We start from the raw sequence: 23,098 nt of genomic DNA on the forward strand, positions 1-23,098 counted from the left end.
GAGTGTCTTTGTAAGAAAAAATGAGAGATGAGGAAATATATTTTCTTCATAATAAATAATAAAAAAAAAAACTTGAGTGATGTGTGTGTGCTGTGATATTCATATCAAATCGTGTTTCTACAGGGTCAGCCTTTGAATGTCTCATGGTTTATGAGCGAGAACCTAAATGTTAGATATATGTGCCAATCTGATAAGCTGCAGGTTCTGATCTTAAAAAGAGCAGTAAACAGGGCCCACACCTCTTTCAACTACTGTATAAAGAGTATTGTGTCCTTTACAAAACTACAGAATCATAAACTGAATAAGTGTCTAATATTCGAAGTAACAGCTTTTTAAAATCTTTCAAGAGCTAATTGTTTATCACTGGCATTAGAAAATAATGACACGACTTACTGACGTCCCTGGCTGCTCTAGGAATTAACTAAAGCCACTGCCAGAGCTGGACAGCATCTTTTCTTTGTATTAAAGCAGTAAACAGCCTCAGCCGTCATAGTTTCTATAAAGATTTAAAGAGGCAGGTCTAATTAATAAAATGACAAATCCAAGGATATCATTTTAACACCTTTGTGTATTTTTGTTTAGGAAATGCTAGTGCACTATTTTCTCGCTGTATGATAGAAACTAAATTAAACAATATAAAAACTAAGGCTAGCTAACACCTCAATAGGCACAAAAACAAACCAAAAAATTGAGACTTGTCTAGTGTCCATGACAGGTGTATTCGTATACCCCAGGTCATACTGTTTTAGTATACCATCTACCCTTGAAGATCAAGCATCCTTACTATTCTGTCAGTGTGCTTTAAAATAATCACATCATGATCTTTTCAGAACAATGACCAGCTATTCCTTAAAATGGTTTTATTTTTCCTGAATAAATGTACAAGCAATGCACTGCCCTAACAAATTGTATTCAGACTTGTAAAAGCAAGCATGATCAAATAACAAGTCTGTGTTTCACCTTTGTTGTCCTGATGTTTATAATTAAAGCTCATCTATGTCTTCACCTTAGAAATGTTGGCAAGTATTAAATAATATGTGGTACATTTCTCCATAATATTAAAACACACAAGGGACACTTTCTTATTGTATTTCTTTCCAATGGTAATAAAAAAAGTAATTATTAAAAACCTAGCATATGTGTGTGCACAGCTGCCATCCCACAACATAAGAGTATTGCCTCTAGCTTTCATCACAGCAAACGCATCACGTCTACTGTACTGGACCTCATAAAAAGTTCAGTTTACAATCAAATTACTATGCTGTGCAGTAAGGAAAAACTGTTCCTGTTTATCTTACATCATGCCCTGAAGTGATAGTGGTAATACACAACTGGAAGCCAAGACCCCAAAAAAGTACTTCATTAACCTACCACCCCAGTAATTATTAGTCCCACCTGCTCTGGGCTGCAGCACAGTGGGGGTGTTGGGGGAGTCTGGCAGAGTGCCTCCCTATTCTCCACCTGTTCCAACAGATGGATGGACTGAGGTGCCAGCCTATCAATCCCCCACCTTAACAAACACTAAGCACAAAAATGCAAAAAGCAGCGGTGATGGAAAACATTACACAGTGCCTAGCAACAACCCTCGTGAAATGTTAGATACCAGGGCTGTTGTCAGCCATGAGGTTTTTTTCTCTCCATATCTGCTTTGATTATTTTTGTCACAAAGCCAACAAAAGGTTTTATTTCATTTCAAAAGCATATATAAGTGTGTGGCTGCATAAATATTACTCAACAGCATCCGACTACTGAACATATAAATTAAATTTCATTCTGCCTTGCTGTATAATGAATCCCGGGGTCCATTTGCTATCTTTCCATGCACTGTAAAAAGCACAGCTATTAATGAAGATTCATCTGCAGCTTCTGAGCTTATTACTTCAAGCATCATTTGCTCAATATGTTTTTGTTCTCGCCTTACCCAGTGAACCCAGATTATTGAACCCAAACTCGTAATTAAAGCACTATTTAAAAGAACTAAGGGGTTAGCGAGTAATGTAATTCCTATTATTATTATTATTATTATTATTATTATTAATATTATTATTATTATTTATTTCTTAGCAGACACCTTTATCCAGGGCGACTTACAATTGTTACAAGCTATCACATTATTTTTACATACAATTACATTATTTTTTACACATTATTTTTACATACAATTAACCATTTATACAGTTGGGTTTTTACTGGAGCAATCTAGGTAAAGAACCTTGCTCAAGGGTACAGCAGCAGTGTTCCCCACCTGGGATTGAACCCACGACCCTCCGGTCAAGAGTCCAGAGCCCTAACCACTACTCCTACCACTTTTACCTATATCTGCAGCTGTACCCATTTGTGCATAAACCAACACATACAGATAAAAACACATACTGTACATATGTGAACTGGTTATACAATTCCAGAATAAGATTAATTTATGTTTTGTAGCAACAAGAAACCTTGTTACTGAGCATGCCAACTGCCTCTTTATAAAACACTGAAACATCCACGGGACGTGAAATCTTGACCAAATATTACACATTCACAATAAAACAAGACAGTAAAACAATACTAATTGGCTAAATCAATACCACAACACACACTGACTATGACTAGAATACTGACCTGGACCGATACAGAACTGCTAAAGGAAATAATCTGTAGGACTGAGAAAGATGTTCCTAAACACTTCATATCTTGTGTAGTTTCTTAGAATCCATGTTTGTATAGGGCTGACACGACAGTCCTCCACAGTAGGACTATAACTCCCATCCGACAGTCTGCTAATTGTTAGACATGACTGGGTGATGATATGAAGAAAAGTGTGTGTCTGGATGACAGTAAAAGAGACAACAGAACAAGTGAAGGATGATGGAACTGAAATTAAGCTGTTTGAAATGTGTACAGACTCAATAGTACTGTACTGATATCTAAACTACTTGTATAATTTCACTCAAACAAAACAAGAGACACACACAATACAAAACAATGGATGTGAAAAAAAGTTAAATAGAACATTGACAATTATGGATATTGAAACTAAAGAGACTTGTTTTGCATAATCCTTGTGATATCACTGGTTTCCAATTAGGGTTTATTAACAATAATTTGCTATCACATCTAAAATATACACACTCTAAAACTTCATAATTAGGGGGTTGTATTTTATTTAGTGGCAATACTGTAGCTTTAGAAAACTTGTTCATCCACATTTTATGTCTTTGTATTACAGAATAAATGTATTTGTTTATTTCATTGTTTTATGTTATGTTGCCATGTGTTGTTACATATGACCTGTTTGATCTAAACAGGCCCTGTCCACACTACATAACCGATCTCGAGAACCGTGCTCGTAAACATTTTAATTAATCCAGCTCAAAGCAGCTGAATACAGGGTATGTTAAAACCTTTTCAATTTTTGTGTTCCAAACTATATAGGGTCTTATGATCTTTCTTAAAGAATAATGTCTGCTCAGCAACAGTGCCACTTATTTCCTATTCATACAAAATTTGTATCTGATTGACAGGAAAATAATTGGGCTACACTAGCCTTGTCAAATACTGTACTTTAAATACTAATTTATTTAAGCATAAAATATTCAACGTTCATTATGTGAATAACTGAAGCATAAAAACATCCATTGGTCGAAATTCTACCAATATAATATTTGAATGTAGTTGGGAGGTTTCTAGTACTTTAAAACACGCCACAGGGGAAACTCAACTTAACCTGAATGACAATGATAAGAAAACTTACCTTAAAATCATATTCCCATTTGCCTACATACTGTTTGAAAAGAAAATATATAATACTTCAGTTTTTACAAAATTAACCAAACCCTCAATGTATCTGTCAGTAGTTTGTTTGACAGTATGTGATAACATGTTGCCATTCGTTACCAGTGTAAAAAAAACACACTCATGTATTTTTCTAGATATATTTTAGCATTTTTTTCCACATGTTGTATACAAACGTTGCATGAGTGGTTGAATATGTGATAATATAGGGTTAATGCGCTTGTTTCATGTATATTCATCTACAGTACCATACTGCATACCAAAAAAGAGCATCTGTGATGGTGACTGTCAAACCCGTTTTCAGCAAAAAACAGAAGAATAATCTTCCACCAAGTCATTTTGAATTTGGGGTGCAGTCTTGCATGTTTGCATGTATTTTAATGTATTCAGGGATAGCAATATATTTAGCGAGAAAGCAGTCTAGGTAGAGTAACCAGCTGGGGTGTTTGAATACTTTGCTATGTCACTGTGAAACATAACATTTACAGGTAGGGGAATTGAAAAGCCTCTAGTCAGAATGTGTTGAATTTAATTACCGGTAGATAAGAATTTGATCCATATTGGAATTTGGACAGGACAACAAACGAACACCCTGTTTCTTCTTCATGAGACAGCAGGATTTGTATGAACACAAAGTAGACTGATCTTCTGCTGATCTCCATTCCAAGTGTTAACCAGGCACTACTTTACTATCCGAGAACTTACACAATTTGCTAGAGCTATTGAATAACAACACATCTGAGCTGGTATGGGTAGGGCCTGTGTTTACCACAAATTGCAGAAATTACCATGTCGTTTTTTTGTTTGTTTGTATGTTTGTTTGTTTTTTCAAAAACTAAGCAGACATTCACTGTAGTATTGTGTTCTATTTTTTAAGGACTGGTTTAATCTAAACTCATGTATGTTATTATTTTCCTCTTATTTTACCCACAGTATGTCAGTATAATTAAGATGAAGTATACAACCCACAACACAGGAGTCATGAGTAGTTTTGCTCCTTGAATTTCTACAATTGTATTTTAGCTCCACCTGGTGGAACAAATTAATGTAAGTATTACTTTTTTTTTTTGATTATTTTCTTTTTTACAGTTATGTTTCATTCCTATTGCTTTTTAATAAACACAAGAAAAATACGCAATGACGATTGGAAAAGTATTCAAAACATATGTTAAAAACTTACCATGTTTAGCTAGTGAATGCTGGGGCATCTTCAGTTATTGTAGTGCTAAGCAACACATAGATCCTATACATACCTGTGCATCATACTCAAACAGCTGATTTCCTCTCATGTGATGGCATTTCAGCATGACGATAGGACCATTAAGCCTAGAAACGTCCAGACAGAGATCATCTGTTCGGATTTCCTTGTCAGCTGTGTAGGAAAATACCTACAAAAGCCATTTGTTCTTCAGAACTTACCATTTACATGTAATCATTACATATAATACATGGTATATAGAGACTGAGCTCTAAACTTTTTTTAAAATACATAGGTGACATTGAAATACATTTAGCAATGTTAGGCATATAATTTAAGTTTTATGTATGGGTTCTTAGTCCGATTATGAACACAATTATTAAAATAAAAGCCTGTCAGAAGCTTCAAACACATTTTCCACATATTAAAAAAAAAAAGACTTGACATAATGCATAAACCATATTTCGGAAATAGCTGTGGACATTTTGAAGTTATTTCTAAATACTAATTCAGCAAAGTTTGAGTTTGAATTGTAAATCTTGGTATTTTTTTATGAATCAGGAATGGCATTCTATCATGAATATTTGCTGGCTGTTATCAGAAGAAATCCTTATAAAACAATATTTTTTGATGAATGGATAATTTTCTTAAATTTCATAGACATTGCATGAACACATTGGTTTAAGATGGTCTTGGAACTTGATTTACTGCCATGCATTCTTTGTCATGATGCCACCATAGTTATATTTGTCACACTCGAATGCCCATATAGTAACCTTTGTTTAATCAAGACCAAATAGCACTTCATGTGAAACTGCCATAATAATCTATTACAAAGGCATACATGTGTTGTTATGAAAACAACATGCGTGTACTTGAGAGTCCAATAATTGTATCTAAAACATTAACTAATACATTACTAAGATTATTTGTTTTTCAGGGTTAAAAAGCTGTGAAAAATCTGAATTAAATCAATAATTGAATGGAATAAACTTGCCAGCCCATTTTCATTATCCTTCTGTTTTCCATGTTTTAATTTGTTTTAAGGTTACATTGTATATGATAAATATAAAGTTATTTTAACGCACATGCTAATGGAGTAAAAGCATACTAACGTAGTCATTGTGCATTAATGGTTTGAAGCTGCAATTTGTATCATTATTTGTGGAAGTACAAAATAAACTGTTGATGTTACATTACTATTAACAAACAGCTTGCATTGAATTAACCCTACAAGTCCTTAAATCAAAGTTTGCTTTGTTTTTAACATCAACAGTTTTATAGTATACAATAATGGTCCAAATTGCATTTTGCTGCAAATACTTTGATTAATGGGGCTTAACGTACAGTAGCAAATTAGGTTTCTTTTTATTCTTTTTGTTGGTCACAAAAAAAAAGTGTTTTTAAGTATTGTTTATAGAGGGTAGTGCAAAAGGAAAATGGTTATCTGCATATGTATCCAAAATATCATGCATTAGCTAAGCAGTTCTTTCTATATTACAGAGTAAATGCACAAGAGCCTCTCGTTCCCTCATCCTGATTTAACGTACAGTTCCAAAAGTGTCAGCTGTACACAAGGTGGTGTACCTGAAGAAGAACGTTTTGCTGGTTATTAGGATTTCTGATTCACTACATATACAATATTAATGTTTACCAATATGCCAGTGAAATCAGACTTCTTTAGAGTACAGAAACAAAGTATTTAATTCTAGCAGCAAACCAATGCCCTGCTTTTCCAATAAGCAATATGAAGGTGACATAACAGTATTCACATTTTCATTTCATAAAAACAATTTTCTTACCTGATTTCCGCCCATTCCGTGGCAGTTAAATATGCCTATTTTTTCATTTTCTTTTCTTCCCATGTTGTCCAAGCACTGGTTGGTTTCAACATTTCTGATCTATACAGAGAGGGAATAAACAAACAAACAAATGAATGAGCTTCTTTTGGCAAGGATATACATATCACATTACAACAGCAGAACCATACATAAGAACATAAGAAAGTTTACAAACAAGAGGAGGCCATTCAGCCCATCTTGCTCGTTTGGTTGTTAGTAGCTTATTGATCCCAGAATCTCATCAAGCAGCTTCTTGAAGGATCCCATGGTGCCAGCTTCAACAACATTACTGGGGAGTTGGTTCCATACCCTCACAATTCTCTGTGTAAAAAAGTGCCTCCTATTTTCTGTTCTGAATGCCCCTTTATCTAATCTCCATTTGTGACCCCTGGTCCTTGTTTCTTTTTTCAGGTCAAAAAAGTCCCCTGGGTCGACATTGTCTATACCTTTTAGGATTTTGAATGCTTGAATCAGATGACCTGGAATAGAAAAAAAACATGACATTGGACAAGCAAGTCCAAATTCACTATTTAGACTTCCACAGCCTGGCCAAGCAATAACATGAAAAACAGGCCCCCAGGACCTCTATTGAGAGCAAGAAGAAAAGCATTCGATAACAAGCGACAGCGCAGCCAAAAAAAATACAAAACTTCAGCCCAACCAATCAGCCCATTTTACTAAAGAATATCCATACCAAATTTCACCACAACTGTTAGGATAAAGGTACAAAATGTAAATGTGACATATACACAAATGAACGAGTGCCTCCAGCATATCCCTGTTAGAGATTATAATGGCATTCAGCGTAACATTTTTAAATGCTCCTGGTTTAACAGCCTCACCTCCAGTATAATTCACTAATACAGGTCATTGGAAGGTGTAAGTATGCCACTGACACTGTCTAGCAGCTAGAACAGTCACTGCTCTATACACTTGTGAATACAGTTACACTTGTCCATGAACAAAGATTTCACTGTCAGGAGTGTGTAACAGTCCAACCCTTTTTTAAGGAAGAAGCCATGGTTGCCAGGAACAAAACACACCAGAAGCCCCACTGGCAACATATGCAATCCACCATGGGTGGGTTGCATATGTTGCTTTGATACCAATAAAACCCTGTATGAACCGCAATATTTCATTCTTGATCTTCTGAACTGTTTACACATACTTGTGTCAAATACGTTCGCCCTAATTATTTGTTTTCTTTATTTCAGAATAAAGAATATACAAATCTGCATTCCAAGAATCTGGTACAACAAATGAGTATTCAACATTATCTAGTGCCTGATCGTTCGCTGTTTTGCTATGTGTGAGTTGCAGTCATTATAATTTTACATAATCAATATATTACGCGTTATAAATAACTTGTTTTCTCTAAATCATATTACATGTGCATTTAATCCCTTTAACCAAATAGTATTTGTGTTCAAGAGTATCTTTGACTTTTCTACATGGATTTCAACATGGATATTCCGTAATGGAACTCATTTAATTAGAAACAACATTTTGCTCTGCAAATTAGTATGTAAATTAGAAACTTGAAAATGTTTTCAGAAACCAATGTAATGACTTTTTAAATTAATGAACCATCTTATGCATAGCTGCAAATATTTAATGAGGCAAATCAGAATTTGTATCCGATTATAACACACTTTTTCAACCATTACAGTCTATGTTTTTTCCCCCAGCATATTATGTTACTATCACACTGCTCATAATTGAATAACATACAAACTAATGGTCGTAGTTGTTAAATGTGCATTGATTTTACTCAATTTACTCATGCATGAAGAACAAGCCCTGCTTTTAACTAAGTGTTCACAGGTGGGGGGCTAGTGCGAAATTTGGGTGAGCAACTGTAATGAAAATGTAATGCTAAGTCTTCTCATAAATACGATGATCAATGGAAGACAAGCTGAAGAATATGCTAATTAGCAATAGAGAACAATAAACTCTATTTGCATACAGTATAAGAGGTGTGTTGTTGTTGGTGTACTTTTAGGAAGATATTACAGTGCCACCCCGTTATATGCAACCTGTTATAGTGTGAAATCGGTTATAACACGGTAAGGTCGCTCCCATTTCCCCCATAATGCAATGTGACTCACAAACGTTGGGTGAACGTTCCTGATAAACAGTACGAAGCATGGCAGACAGCAAAAAACGAAAATCTTTCTCTGTTAAAATGAAACTTGATGCGGTGGACAGAGTAAGAAAAGGTGAAACTCAAGCAGCAGTTTCAAAAGACATAAATGTTGCAGAATCTACATTGTGTGGATGGCTAAAAGACGAAGAAAAACTAAGAGGTTTTCTTGATAAGACTGACTCCAAAGAGGGCTGCTCTAGGAAGAAAATGTGCTGTGCTAAAGAGTGAGACCAGCTGCTGTATTAATGTGCTGCTGTGAGAGTGCAAGATTGTTGTTTTTGGTGTGGCCCAGGTTAACGGGCCAGGAATAATCATCCCAATAAACCGTGGATTCGATTACCTGCGAATTGTGTGTGTCACCTTCCTTCATTTTCCACCGTACATAACAATATTAATGTGTTCATTGTAAATCATTTGAGGAACAAGAAAGCCAATATTCGTTATAAGGTGAAGTACAAATAACACGGTCTCCTAATTATGGACCCCGACAATCGCATTATAATGGGGTAGAACTGTACTTTTTGAACTTTAAACTGTTTTTCGTAAACCTATCCCATGCCAAGACTTAAAGAAACAATATTCTGCTGCGTTATTAATGTTTAACATGCTTCTATTGTATTTGAATTTTTTTACACATATGTATTTGCATTTCTGGCTTCTGACCTGCTCTTACTCTGCTGAATAACATTAGCATTGGCATGACTACATTATTTAACTATACAACGTCATTCAGTTGGTAATCAAAACAAACCAGTGCAATGGTTGAAAAAAATAATACATAAAAAAATAATACATACTTCACCAAGTGAGAAATATCTTCTTGGGATCTGAGAGTCAGGATAAATGTTTTCCAGATACCATGAAAAAGGTTTACACTGGAGTCTTTCTCTTAGGGCTTTCCGCTGTGACACATCTCCATAATCCACCTTGACTACACCTGTAACAGAAATACATCAAGCATTCCTTTAATATTACCCCGATTTATTGGTGCCACAAAGAAATGTATATGTTTTTATTTATTACAGCACAATCACAGCACAGAGTAGCCTTTTCTAAATGTCTGAGTAGAAAGGAAATAGAAACAACTTGGTAACACACCAAACGGCAGTTAAAAAAAAAATAAGCCAGGGTACTACAGTACACAGTAATGATCATTTACAAAGTTACAGTGTCCATAATACTTAGTAATTCTGTAACCTACAGTACATCTTCATTTTGACCAAAACAGTTCTTTTTCAAGTTTAAGCGAAGTCATTAGCGAAGGTGCAGTACTGTACAATGATTTTAGGTTAGCAAGTCTTTCAAGTCTTAAATGACAGGCAGAGAAAAGCAGTTTAAAGTGTCAAGGTTTATTGTAATAAAAACACATTTTAAAAAACACCACATGTATCAACCTAACCTATCAAATGTGAGGCCAATATGGAACCTTGGATCATAATACACCATCCTGGAAAGTGTTAAACCTCTACCCAACCATACATAATCGGAAATGTTTAGGGGCCACCTTTAGTGTGGACAGTTAGGATTAGTACTCACCCTCCTCGGTGTGCCAGCAGCAAATGTTTTATCCCTTCCCTTCCAAGACTGTGATATTAAATTCCACATAGTTCTTCTCATTTGGTTCGCTCACTGGTCTCCCTTTTGCTCTTCCCACCAATATGGCATGACTATCACAAATCACTTGAGACAGTTCTCTGCTTCAAACTATTATTATTATTTGTTTATTTAGCAGATGCCTTTATCCAAGGCGCCTTACAGAGACCTGGGTGTGTGAACTATGCATCAGCTGCAGAGTCACTTACAACTACGTCTCACCCGAAAGACGGAGCACAAGGAGGTTAAGTGACTTGCTCAGGGTCACACAATGAGTCAGTGGCTGAGGTGGGATTTGAACCGGGGACCTCCTGGTTGCGAGCCCTTTTCTTTAACCACTGGACCACACAGCCAAAGCATGGCTAGAACTTGTCTGTATCAGATGAGGCTCAACCTTTTATACCTGCTACCATCGATAATTTGCAAATCACCAACAATAGTGGTATGGTGCATTAGATGCTCCATATAGTGACTGGTCAGACACTTTTTCTGGCATGCTGTTTATATTTATGTTTTCACGATTATTACATAACATTCCAAAGCTGTCTTACGTAGATAAATTGTTAGTGAAGGTCACTGGACAGAGCCCGAGCAGGCTGTCATAGAAAGATGGAGATCAGCATATTTTACTCCATTCAAGACAAACTGTTAGACACTGTATGTGGCAATGCATAGAGGTGTCACCACCCTGCAACAAGATACCTGTGAAACGCAAGTCTGTGCAGCTTTGGCCTTTGTTTTCACCTGATTTAAACCCAATTGAATATGCCAGGGATGAGTTAAGTCAGTGATTCTTCTTTAACTTTAAATACATGCAGCATTAGCAGAACACTAAAACACTGATGGCACAATCATATTTATATAAAATAATGTATTTTGCCACGTTGATAACCATCAAAACCACATCACAATATAAATCATCACAAGGAATTACAGAGAAATAAATGATTCTGGCAGACTTCATTAGGAGTTATACACTCGTAATAGCAGGCAACATCTTTAAACACAGCAACATGCTTCTTTGTGTAATGGACAAAGACAACAACACTGTTATTGCAGTGCATCTGACAACAAAATACCCAGGAGAGCAAGCACAGTATAGATGCTGCAGTCATGATTTGTAATGTAGTTCTGCAGAATATGTATGACCTAGCTGCATTACAAACATTAACCACCAGATGGACCCTTTTGATCATGAAAAGACATTGCTGTGGGTAATATAAAAAAGTTTTTCATTGAAAAGTGATACTAAAACATAATTTTAGCACACCACCACCATTCTAATAATCGCAGGAAATAGCTTTAAAATGTAGCATAAGGGTGTTTAGATAATGCATTTTTAATTCTAGATGGTGGAAAGTGGGGTAATTCACAATTGAGCTGCATTTTAAATACATTAACTAAAAAATCATGTAATAATAATAATAATAATAATAATAATAATAATAATAATAATAATAATAATAATAATAATGTGTGCATTCAATTCAGTAAATAAAAAAGGTCCAAACAACAAAATAATATAATATAATTTCTCCTTTGCACTTTCAATTTTTTTGTTTCTAATGTTGTACCATGAATGTAAAAAAATAGGAGTTAATTAAAGTCAGAGAAAATGCTTTGAAACTTAACTCCTTTTTTGTAACTATTCACTTTGGCTCTTCGTGGCAAAGTTAATCCTTCCTGGTAACTTTGACAAATTCTATATTTGTGTCTTTCAGACAGTGTCAGTGAAAATTATTTTAAAAACTCAGCCTGAATCTCGATCACAAGGATGACATTTTCAATTTTCTGTTTCATTTCACAGGTCATGCTTGGCATCACTTTTTCCTCTGTTGCCTCAATCTGATTAGCCTCATTGGCAGTAGTACACTGTTGACTTTGATATTTTCTTGTATAAGAGACTGTGCTACTGATCAAATACTGTAAGGGGCTTGCTGTGCAATGGATTTATTTCCAAAGCAATACTGTACCAATTGAACTAACAATGTCATCATAAATGGATCGAAATACTATACAATGGGAGTCTTATTTCCATCCCTCTAGTAAAGGGGTGGGCAGTTCCGGTTCTGGAGTGCCGGTGTCCCTCCTGGCTTTTGTTCCAACTTTGCCCTAAATGACTTAATTGGACCAATTATTACCAATTATTGGTCTAATTAAGTAATATATTTTGATGAATATATTTATAAAATATATTCATCAGCTCTAAACAAAGCCTCCTTGTTTCCTAAATATTTTACCTCAACACAGAGCAAACTGGCAAGAGCTTTCAAGTCATTCAATGGAAGCAAAAGCTTGGAGAAATGTAAATTACTGCGCAGCTCAGTGGAGTGGACAGGAAAGCAAACTTTCACTGCTGCCTACGAGGGAAAAAAGAATATGAACTGAAAGAATGGCAGCTATTATTCCAAACTCCCAGATGCTGTAAAGACATACAGATGCCTATAATAAAACTCATCATTTTACTGCACGTCTATTTCTACTTCAAACAAAGCGCAGCGGCTGAATTTATATCCTTCATTTTTTCAGACAGCCAAGTCTCTAGGGGAGGATCTGTGGCTCATCAACTGGGGCTGATTCTTCAGTGGGAGGCATCCTAGCTTTCACTGCTGCCAGCTTGTACCCTAGTTTATTTCAACTGAAGGCTGATTTATTTGAGGAACATCAACATCTTGTCAATTGTGGTCTACTGTGCTGACACCCCTACACCCAGAGACAGTGAGATAACATCTCAGTCTCATGGAGAGGTTTAGGAATGAGAACTACTGGATTTTCCAAGAGAGACTGATGTACATGCGGATGGCTCAGTGGCACTTCGATTAAACAGACAAAGAACTGCAGGAACATTTTTCTAATTGCAGGACCACCTTGGAATACACATTCAGAGATTTGGGAACATTTTCAGATACAAATATAGAAATAGACACGCCAAATTTGCTAAAACATAGATGAGAACTTCAAGCAAAGCAGAAAACTATTCTGAAGGATATATGGGGAAACCGGAGTCTGTATTTCAAACTTACATTTTAGTTTCATGATACAGGTAGCTACAATGTCCTTGTAATATTGAACTATTTTTTCTGCTTTCATATTGCATGTTTAATTAACAGCAGCCAAATATCAACAAAACATAGCTATTTCCTTTGTTACATTTACTAAGTTAGCACATGCAAATGTTATGTTATCCACACAGAAAAATATGAAGATCTGTGCTACAGATACAGTATCTGTATTTTGTTTTAATGACACTAAAACAGCTCAGTTTGAAATGATTTCCTCCTGGTTTTGTCATCTCAATGACTGTGCACGTTCTGTATTTCCTTACACCCTCCAGCTCTCCAGTCTCACTCTTTGGGATCATCCGACCTTGGTCTCTCAGAAACTGCTGAATTTACAACATCTCAGCAAACTAGTTTTGAACATCTAACATTGTGGCAGGGCAGAAGCCCTGCTGCTGTAAATAGTGTGTGTGGGGGAAAGTAAGGTTGGGAGGGGTGGGGTTAAATCTATCCCTGCCAGCATTCAAAGGTGCCAGTAATTGGTACGAACTGGGGAGTGGCCACATTTATAAAAGAAGATAGAAAGCATTTGTTTGTTAATAATAATAATAATAATAATAATAATATCTAAACCTGTGTGTAGATGTTCGTGAACCGTATAGTGAAGGCGAAGACCCAACCTATATTATATTGTTTATGTTAACCATTTGTTTTGGCTCCTGTGCCTTTTTCTTTGTGTCTTTTTGTTTAATAAATGTGTGCTTTGCACTTTAAACTGCATCTTCTGTCTCCGAGTCTCTAATTCCTGCTGGTAACATCTTGAGCCGTGACGTTATACTGTCACAAACATATAATAGGAATCTAAAACATATACTAGGGAAGCAGCATTCAAATACCTGGTGATATGATGTAGAAGAAATCTTTAAATTCATCCATCCAGACTTCAGCTAGCCTTCTGTTGTTCTTGTTGATGACATGACCTGTTCCTCCAGGAAAACTGTAAGGAGTGGCTTTGCGAAAGACGTGACCAACATGGGAACATGTAACAATTTCCAATGACCCTCCACACTGCCATATCTAAACAAATAACAAGCCCAATGTAACAGTTCAGTTAGACATTTATGGCACTGCCATATACTTTATAATGGCTAAGGCACCAACATTATTTTGATTTAATCCAGGCTTAGATGGTTAATCATGATTTGAAGTGCCCTTCTTATGAATAACAGTGTCTGTTGCACCAGACAGAAAAGAGAACTGGAATCCTGTTGTTTTTGTGCAGGACGTGATACGTGTCAAGCATTCTTACACACACCAATAGTTTTAAAAGCTTTGTTAAGTGTTTGGGGAGCGAGGATATAGTTCTAGCACAAATCAATGACAACGAAGAAAAAAAAAGGCTCATGACTCCCTACCTTCTTCTTTCAAAACCAACATTTTAATATTGTAACAATTCATTAACGTAAGTGTTTTCTCTTGGCTTTACTCAAGCTAATCCACTAATTCCACTAATTCAATAACACAAACCTTAAAAAAAATTGGATCAGCTAAGTCCTGTTATATAAGGTCACAGGTGCAATGTCAAACAATGTACTTTAATGTGTGTGTGTGTGTATATATATATATATATATATATATATATATATATATATATATATATATATATATATATATATATATATGACACACACACATACAATCCTGTTGTTATCTCTACTGGACCATCAATTCCTTTGTTTTGTACAAGGAATGCACTGTGGAAAATATCAGTAGGAGAGATTTCATCTTGAAGCTAGCCACAGCGCTTCAGCAGAAACATTTCAATCAGAAAACTGCAAAGCAGCAGGCTGCAGCAGCTCAACCTGGATTCTGTGCTGTACCATATGACACACGCAAGAGCTAATGCATGTTGTTTTCATATTCAATTAAAAACTACTTTCGTTTTTACAGTTTTGAATGTACATAGACCTGTTTACACACTAGATTCTTTTAAAATGTTTATTTAATTCATTTTTTTTTTCATTTTTTGAAGTGGTTTGTGGTTAGTTAGAAAATAAACCCTTTTATGTTTAATTGTTCATTTAAATACAGCGTTTTGGGTGTGCAGATGTTTGATATGATGTACTTGAATAAAACGTTTGAGTTGTATCGGATAGTTGTCCTTCATTTGAATATTGATGTTGTTTAAAATGTAACAGTCATACTGACTGTTGGCGTTTCAGATATGAGCGTAAACGCGGCGCTTCTAGTGTTAACGTGGTAAATTTTGTGGCGCATACGTAGAATAATATTGTCTGGCATTAGGTTCGAGTACACAAGTACCTGAGCACTAAATTACTCGAAATTCCCACCCTAGGCTGAAGCATGCCCAGTTTAGCTAACAGTCACGTAGATCTGACCACTAACTTCAGGTTATTGGAGGAGATTCAGTGTGCCGACTGAGCTAGATAAAATGCATTAATCTAACCAGGATTCAGTCGGAATCTCCTTTTACAAACATTCAATAAAAGCCAATGGTGATTTAGTTTTCCCTTTGAAGATTAGGGTGTTACCAGCTTGAATCAGACTGCAGAGCCTTCTTGACAAATCAAAATATTTTTCTTTTCTCTCAGCTATATTTCTGTAGTGCAGAAACTGGCACTGCTGCTGTGGATGTTTAGAAGATACAGCTAAAGCTTCAATAGCCTTTACACTACTATTTAACAAACACTTCAACATTGCTTGCTGACAATGGTTAAAATGGAGATCCCACATTAATTGAATACCTGTGGGTGAGATAAAGATACTTAACACGCATCTTTAAAACACAGTAGCTGTATTGTTAATGAGCTACTGGAGAAGGCCTTAGTTCATACAAACGTAGTTAGAAAGAAAAGATGACAGTTACCCTAAAAGACATTTCTAAGTTTTCTCCACCCCAAATGTCCATTCCTGGATCATAAGTTCCAATTTCTTCAAAGTAATTTCTGTGAATTGAGAATAAACCACCAGCCATTGTAGGGGTCCTAGGGAAAACGTAGAAAAACAGACAATAAAATAAACAAGACAAATAGAACTACCAGTCACATTTGTAGAAATAAAATGTTGTACAAACTGCCAAAGACACTGGGGACCAGTGAGATACAAAGAAAAATAAGCCTTTAGCAACTATCACTATGTTGGCACTGTGTAGTTATTATTGGCTATTGCGATATCAAGCCTGAGGAAAATATTCAAAAACATCTAATCAATGTAAATGTTCAAAGAAATGTAGATGAAGAACGCTATTCTCCTATCGCAAACTCAGAACACTGTAAACAAACATTGACTATTTTAGAGTGCCCTTTCTTTTTACATTACTGTTTCCACAAAATACCTAGAGAGACCAGCTTTAACATGTCTGTAATCCCCAAGCAACAGACCTATCATACCCCTGACACCTACTCCATACTGTAGCTATCAAGTTATCTCTGTCCTAAGGTTAAAGATAATTACAAATGTGTCACTTGGTCTTGAAAGCGGATAGGCTGATTCTGTTTTCTTTAGCTATGAACAACACCACTGACCTTCTATCATTTAATGAGAAGCAGTCATAAACATAAACAGATGGCTTATGTTGTTTGTAGACATCTCTAATTGGTTCCATACCACAGGCTGAATAAGATAAGTCTGGCCTTATCAGTGAGGTTGTTTAAGCAAAAAAATGAATAAACTCTGTAATAGGAGTATTTATAAAATACTGCTCTTTACATCCTGTGCATTCCTAACGGAAATGAAAATGATGGAATTTACTGTAGAACAACCATGTCCACCAAATGGACTCACTTTTCTGTTCAACAAATCATCACAGCATGTGCCAGAGAGAAAGAACAGTAAAACACTTTTCAGTATAAAACTGCCCCTTTGAAATTAGATTTTCAATTATTTTTTAATGTTTTTGAATACATTAGATAAATCAGAACTGTCCCGTGAACTCTGCTTCTAAAATAAAACGATTACATAATTAGACAATGAAATACTCCTTTTCTTTGTCTAATAAATTGTCTAATGACTAATGATTATTATACTGCAGCCAGAAAGAAGTGCTTTAATTGCTAGAACAACGGTAGACTTTTAGATTATCATTATGCTGCTGATGACCTTGACAGCAGAGGTGCAACTATTATTGTGTTTCGTATCTCAAAGACAATATGTCACTCAAAGCTAAGTAAATCCATGAGCATATCTTCACAATCATGAGAAGGACTGAGCTTTATGGAACACTTCTATCAGCTACAGGTTACAGTGATTTATACAGCTTTAAAAACTGAACATGGTCCAAAGCTTTAAAAGGCTTTACATTGAGTAGCATTTAATGGTATTCATTTCCCTTCTGTCCTTGTTGAAAATTCCAGCAACTGCTCCAGCAAAAGTTGATTTCATAGTGGACATGTGTGACATGACTTCAACAGGGCTGGTAATAAAGTATGCTGCAATATGATTGTATTTTTATTTCAGCTTATTAAAAATGTAATAATATTGAAATATGTACTATGTATATGTATAATATGGGAATATAGTTATGAAAAATCGTTTAGTTGTTACTTGCCTGACAGGTAATGTTCGATCCCCTTTTCTTCTGTCCATCTCTCGCTGTGGAACAGGATACCAGCGAAAATTCAGCTTCCAGTTGAAGCCACCATAAGTCATGTCAGATCCAGCCATGTATTCAAATGTGTCATCGCTGATCACGTCAATAATAGGGCAAACAACTATCCTTCTGTGGAGCAAAACAAACATTAATGAATATCCATTCTTAACAAAACGTAATTTACAAGTATGTACTACAGTTTCAGTGTTTGTATGGGAGAGACCAGTCTAGAGATCTGCAGGTTTGTCCTTTGGATCTATACCAAGAGCTGTCCAAAGTCAGAGTGGAGTCATTTCCTTCTCAGTGCTGTTCATTGTTTAATGCAGTAATTCAATTTGAGGATCTGGTGGGAGTTCGTAATAAAACTTTGCTTTGACCTTTTTATTCCCTAATGAGATCCCATTCATCATATAACACAATTAAAATATTCCCTCTCTCTCTGTATATATAATATACATATTTGCAATAACTTCAAAATACTCACATACATTGCAAATCCAATTCATGTTTATGTTTTTTATTGTGAACACACAGATGAGGCTGTAGAGTTGGGTGTATATTTTACTATGGTACCTGTCTTCTTTAATTCTTGCCATTAGTGGTTCTAGCCACCCACTAGTGCATTCACAGTGTGCATCTAGGAAAGTTATGACTTCGCCCTTAGTAGCAGCCGCCCCTCGAAGCCTAGCACGGATCAGTCCAGATCTTTGTTCCATCCTGAGGATTCTCACCGGAACATCCAAATTGCGAACATATTTCTCTAATTTTTTCATTAGGAAATCTGTAAGAAAACAGGTTCATGTTAACATTTCAGAACACAAAATAGTAAGATTGGATACTAAATAAATAAATAAATTTGAATTATATTATGTAAAATAAGACTTCCCAACCCAACAGTATGAAAATCTGTAAGAAAACAGACTCATGTTAACATTTCAGAACACAAAATAGTAAGATTGGATACTAAATAAATAAATAAATAAATAAATAAATAAAATAAAATAAAATAAAATAAATAAATAAATAAATAAATTTGAATTATATTATGTAAAATAAGGCTTCCCAACCCAACAGTATGAAAATCTGTAAGAAAACAGACTCATGTTAACATTTCAGAACACAAAATAGTAAGATTGGATACTAAATAAATAAATAAATAAAATAAAATAAAATAAAATAAAATAAAATAAAATAAATAAATAAATAAATAAATAAATAAATAAATTTGAATTATATTATGTAAAATAAGGCTTCCCAACCCAACAGTATGAAAATCTGTAAGAAAACAGACTCATGTTAACATTTCAGAACACAAAATAGTAAGATTGGATACTTACTTACTTACTTACTTACTTACTTACTTACTTAATTAATTAATTAATTAATTAATTAATTAATTAATTAATTAGAATTATATTATGTAAAATAAGGCTTCCCAACCCAACAGTATGAACCTTTAACGTGGTGAAAATGTTTTTAAATGCTGTATACGAGTAACAGTTAATTTACTAAAGCTAGCTCAAATGTACAGGCAATTTCTGAAAAATCTATTCACCATGTCTGTCTTCTACACATTAGGAGATAACCACCCTTATAAAAGTATATCATGGCATTGCTTACCTATGCTTTACCATGCTTTCAATATGCTTTATTACAATTTGCTATGCTTTCATATGAAAGGGATTTATCTCCTACAAAACACACACACACCGCATACATACCTCTTTCACTTGCATCATCCACTAGCAGTATCTCTAGAAGTAAATGTCTTGGGGACCTATTTATCACACTGTGGACTGTTCGAAGTAGAGTACTCCAGGCTTCATTGTGAAAGACTATGACAATGCTTGTATTTGGGAGGGTATCAGGGTAAACTTTTGTCTTGCACCTGTGTGAGAAAGTAAAAACTATTACATCCTTGGATTTATAGTGACTTGGATTCATGCAGCCTTTGAACTGCATGGTGCTGCAACAGGGAATGGGAAATAACACAAACAAAGGGGCGTTGACAACTACAAAAGGAGTAATATCTAAAATTCAATAAGCTACTATTGTTGTAGTATCTATAATGCATAATCACACTGAAAAGGGGCATTCTGTTCAGTGCTTCACATAAGTGACAAAATCACTTTCTCTATTGATGTGTCCCATCAGAAGTCCATGTTGGTAAATAAGCCATCACACTAAATGAATGACAGACATTTTCAGTAGTAAGGTAATATTTACGGTAGAGCCAGCCTATCAGTTTCAATACAGTGTAGCACCAGTAACTGGGGTTATTCAGTCATCTTGAATTACCTTCTGATCTCAAAGTCAAAAGAATGACAGAATGAGGACACTGCAAAAAAAGTAAATAATCTGAGACAGTCAAGCAACTCCATCTCCAAAGCCAAGCCTACATGGCTTATACTTTAAACTTTACCGTGATTAGAATATATTCAGCATATTTCCGACAATGGTTTGCCAATAGTACAAGCATGCCAGTGACATTAGGGTCACGGCTGTAAATGCAAAATTAGAGCAACATGAAAAATCACCATGACCTATATCCACTGTATAACAATATAAATTTGAAATAAAAACAGGTGGTTCATATACCACCACATTCCAGCAACAACCTGTATTAAAGAATGGCCCAAACGTGCACAGTCCTTCTGTATTGTACAGTTAGATTATCTGTGCAAAAAAATGGTGAAAATCCAGAAACTAATTTAGCAGTGTGACGTAGCTTTTTTTCTTTTCGCCTTTTGCATATGGTAAACTAAGCATATTAAATCAGTGAATTATTTATTGTTAAGGATCACACCTTCAAATAAAGTGCACTGCCTTCAAGGGAAAAATAAGACAAACATCTTTAAACTTGGGTAAGACAGATATGGCAATATATCAAGCAAATAGCTCTCTGGTTTTTCATTATGCAGAATAAATAGGTCTTCAGTTTGCAAGAACAAAGACCTTCTCCCCCACCTTCAGCTGTCATTGTTAGTAATAACATTCTGTAAACTGGAATATCAAAGTAATATAGTATGTCATTTTTCATAGGTAAGATGTTTCGGTAACACTTTAAAATAATGGCCGCAAATTCATAATTAATTCTGGTTGAATGCCACAGTAATAAAACCTGAATATCTTATGAAGTTTCTCCGGGTTCTGAATTAATTCATTTTGAATTCAGCCCTGTTAATTCATGCGGATTTCGTTACCCGTGTTCATTCCATGTTTGTTAGTAACAAATGATGTTGATCACAGACGATGGGCATTCATGTTTGACTTTGTAACTGAGGACACACGTGCTGTGTGTTTATGCTCGTTGTCTGAACTCCGTGCTGCTGGGCGAATCAACATATTACCAGTGGATTGTAGTTAATTTGATAGTTAAAATTGTTGTTGCGCTAGTAACTATCTCTGCATTTAATAATTGTAATTAAGTTTTGTTAACTGTGCTGGGCTGTGTTGAATTGAATTGTGAGGTTGATTAGAGTATTGTGTTAAGTAAACAGATCTACGCCTACAGGATAGTATAAATTGGCAAACAGTGTCATAATGCCAGCCGTTCCAGTGTTCGCGCTAGGCCGCGCCATTGCGCCAATGCCCCCCTGAAATAAAAAATGTCCAGCTGAAATTCTCTTAACGCGCCCGTGTGTCCCCCCTTCCCAGACCAGACGCAATACCAATACGCAGTAAATTAATGCATTTTGTATTACCATGACATGTCTGACGACAGGCTAATCTTTTTTACTTGTTTGTTTACTGGTTACAGTCAGTTTCACAGTAAAGCCTGGACGACATCAGGCTTGTTAATAACATGGCCCGGCGCAAATAGTATCCCTGTTAAACCCCACCATTGCTTCTGGAAGAATAAGTAATCAGCTTTGGCAGTGACTTTTGAAATGCAGGCTATTATATTTGTGCTTAAAAATACTGTGTGCAGTAGATTTGCAAAACGAAAACCGCATCATTGACTAAAAAAAAAAAAGAAAGAAAAAATTAGCCTACGGTAACGTTATAAAATATGTGAAATTTGTAATATATATATATATATATATATATATATATATATATATATAGAGTGTATGTGATTTTATACATCACTGTATACATCTTGCACTGAGAAAACCACTGGAATCGGAATAAAGGAAATTATTATGTAAATACAGTTCACGTGCAGCCACAGTTTTGGTAAGTAGCATATTCAAAACCATATAATTATGTGCAGTATTAAAATAAGTTAAAAAATATATAGCACATCCACAAAACAAACGAAATATATTGTATATTTGACATTTTATTTTTAGTATTCTGTGTAACACGGGCCATCGTTTAACCTTCAAAAAAAATAAATACAGTACCTGAAGCAGATATACGCATTTATCATATCAACACCACCAACGTGTGTTGTAAAAATAAAGCAACAATTGTTTTGTGAACTGTCCAAAATATTTACTTGGGGGCTAAGAATGAAAAATGTAAACAAAAAAAAAAAAAAGTCAAAATAAAGGGGAAGCTGGAAGGTAAGAATTTACCAGTCAGGACAATTGCATTTAAATACTACTACTATTAAACTGTAATGTGGTTTCTTCTAGCAGTTTTCAAACTGGGGTACACGTACCCCTCGGCGTACGCGAGAAAAAATTCTGAAATGGCAGACAACGCATTTTATTTAGTATCACTTGCTAAACTATTGCAAACTTTTATCATGTGACAGAGCCACAAACCCATTACTCTCCTGCCACAAACCCATTACTAACAAATCTGAACTTCTAGTAGGATTGAAAACTCAACTCAAGACTCTCAATATTGCTGCCTTGAACCTCGGAAACTGTCTGCTGCTGCCTTCCCCCACTGCACAAATCCTCCTTCTACCACCTCCGAAACATCTCAAAGGTCCGTCCCTACCTTTCCCTCCCAGAAGTAAAGATACTCTGTCATGCA

General features: G+C 35.3%; 1 protein-coding gene across 3 annotated transcripts in view; it reads right to left on the reverse strand.

Annotated features, from left to right (window-relative positions):
* Nucleotides 1-23,098, reverse strand: part of LOC117426955 (polypeptide N-acetylgalactosaminyltransferase 13) — a 47,224-nt gene that overhangs the window by 3,877 nt on the left and 20,249 nt on the right. Inside the window, exons 4-13 of one of the 3 annotated variants that reach the window (XM_059033797.1) lie at nucleotides 19,888-20,054; nucleotides 18,740-18,947; nucleotides 18,125-18,295; nucleotides 16,445-16,562; nucleotides 14,454-14,634; nucleotides 9,763-9,902; nucleotides 6,781-6,879; nucleotides 5,034-5,168; nucleotides 3,740-3,769; nucleotides 2,608-2,812 (exon numbers count right to left, since the gene is read on the reverse strand). In XM_059033797.1, coding sequence (XP_058889780.1) covers nucleotides 2,627-2,812; nucleotides 3,740-3,769; nucleotides 5,034-5,168; nucleotides 6,781-6,879; nucleotides 9,763-9,902; nucleotides 14,454-14,634; nucleotides 16,445-16,562; nucleotides 18,125-18,295; nucleotides 18,740-18,947; nucleotides 19,888-20,054 — 1,435 coding nt within the window. In that variant the 3' untranslated portion in view covers nucleotides 2,608-2,626. The remainder of the gene's footprint in view (nucleotides 1-2,607; nucleotides 2,813-3,739; nucleotides 3,770-5,033; nucleotides 5,169-6,780; nucleotides 6,880-9,762; nucleotides 9,903-14,453; nucleotides 14,635-16,444; nucleotides 16,563-18,124; nucleotides 18,296-18,739; nucleotides 18,948-19,887; nucleotides 20,055-23,098) is intronic. The other 2 variants (XM_034045223.3, XM_034045224.3) reach the window with 2 other exon arrangements.

The sequence above is a fragment of the Acipenser ruthenus genome, chromosome 11 (genome assembly GCF_902713425.1).
Source record: "Acipenser ruthenus chromosome 11, fAciRut3.2 maternal haplotype, whole genome shotgun sequence".
Lineage (NCBI taxonomy): Eukaryota > Metazoa > Chordata > Actinopteri > Acipenseriformes > Acipenseridae > Acipenser > Acipenser ruthenus.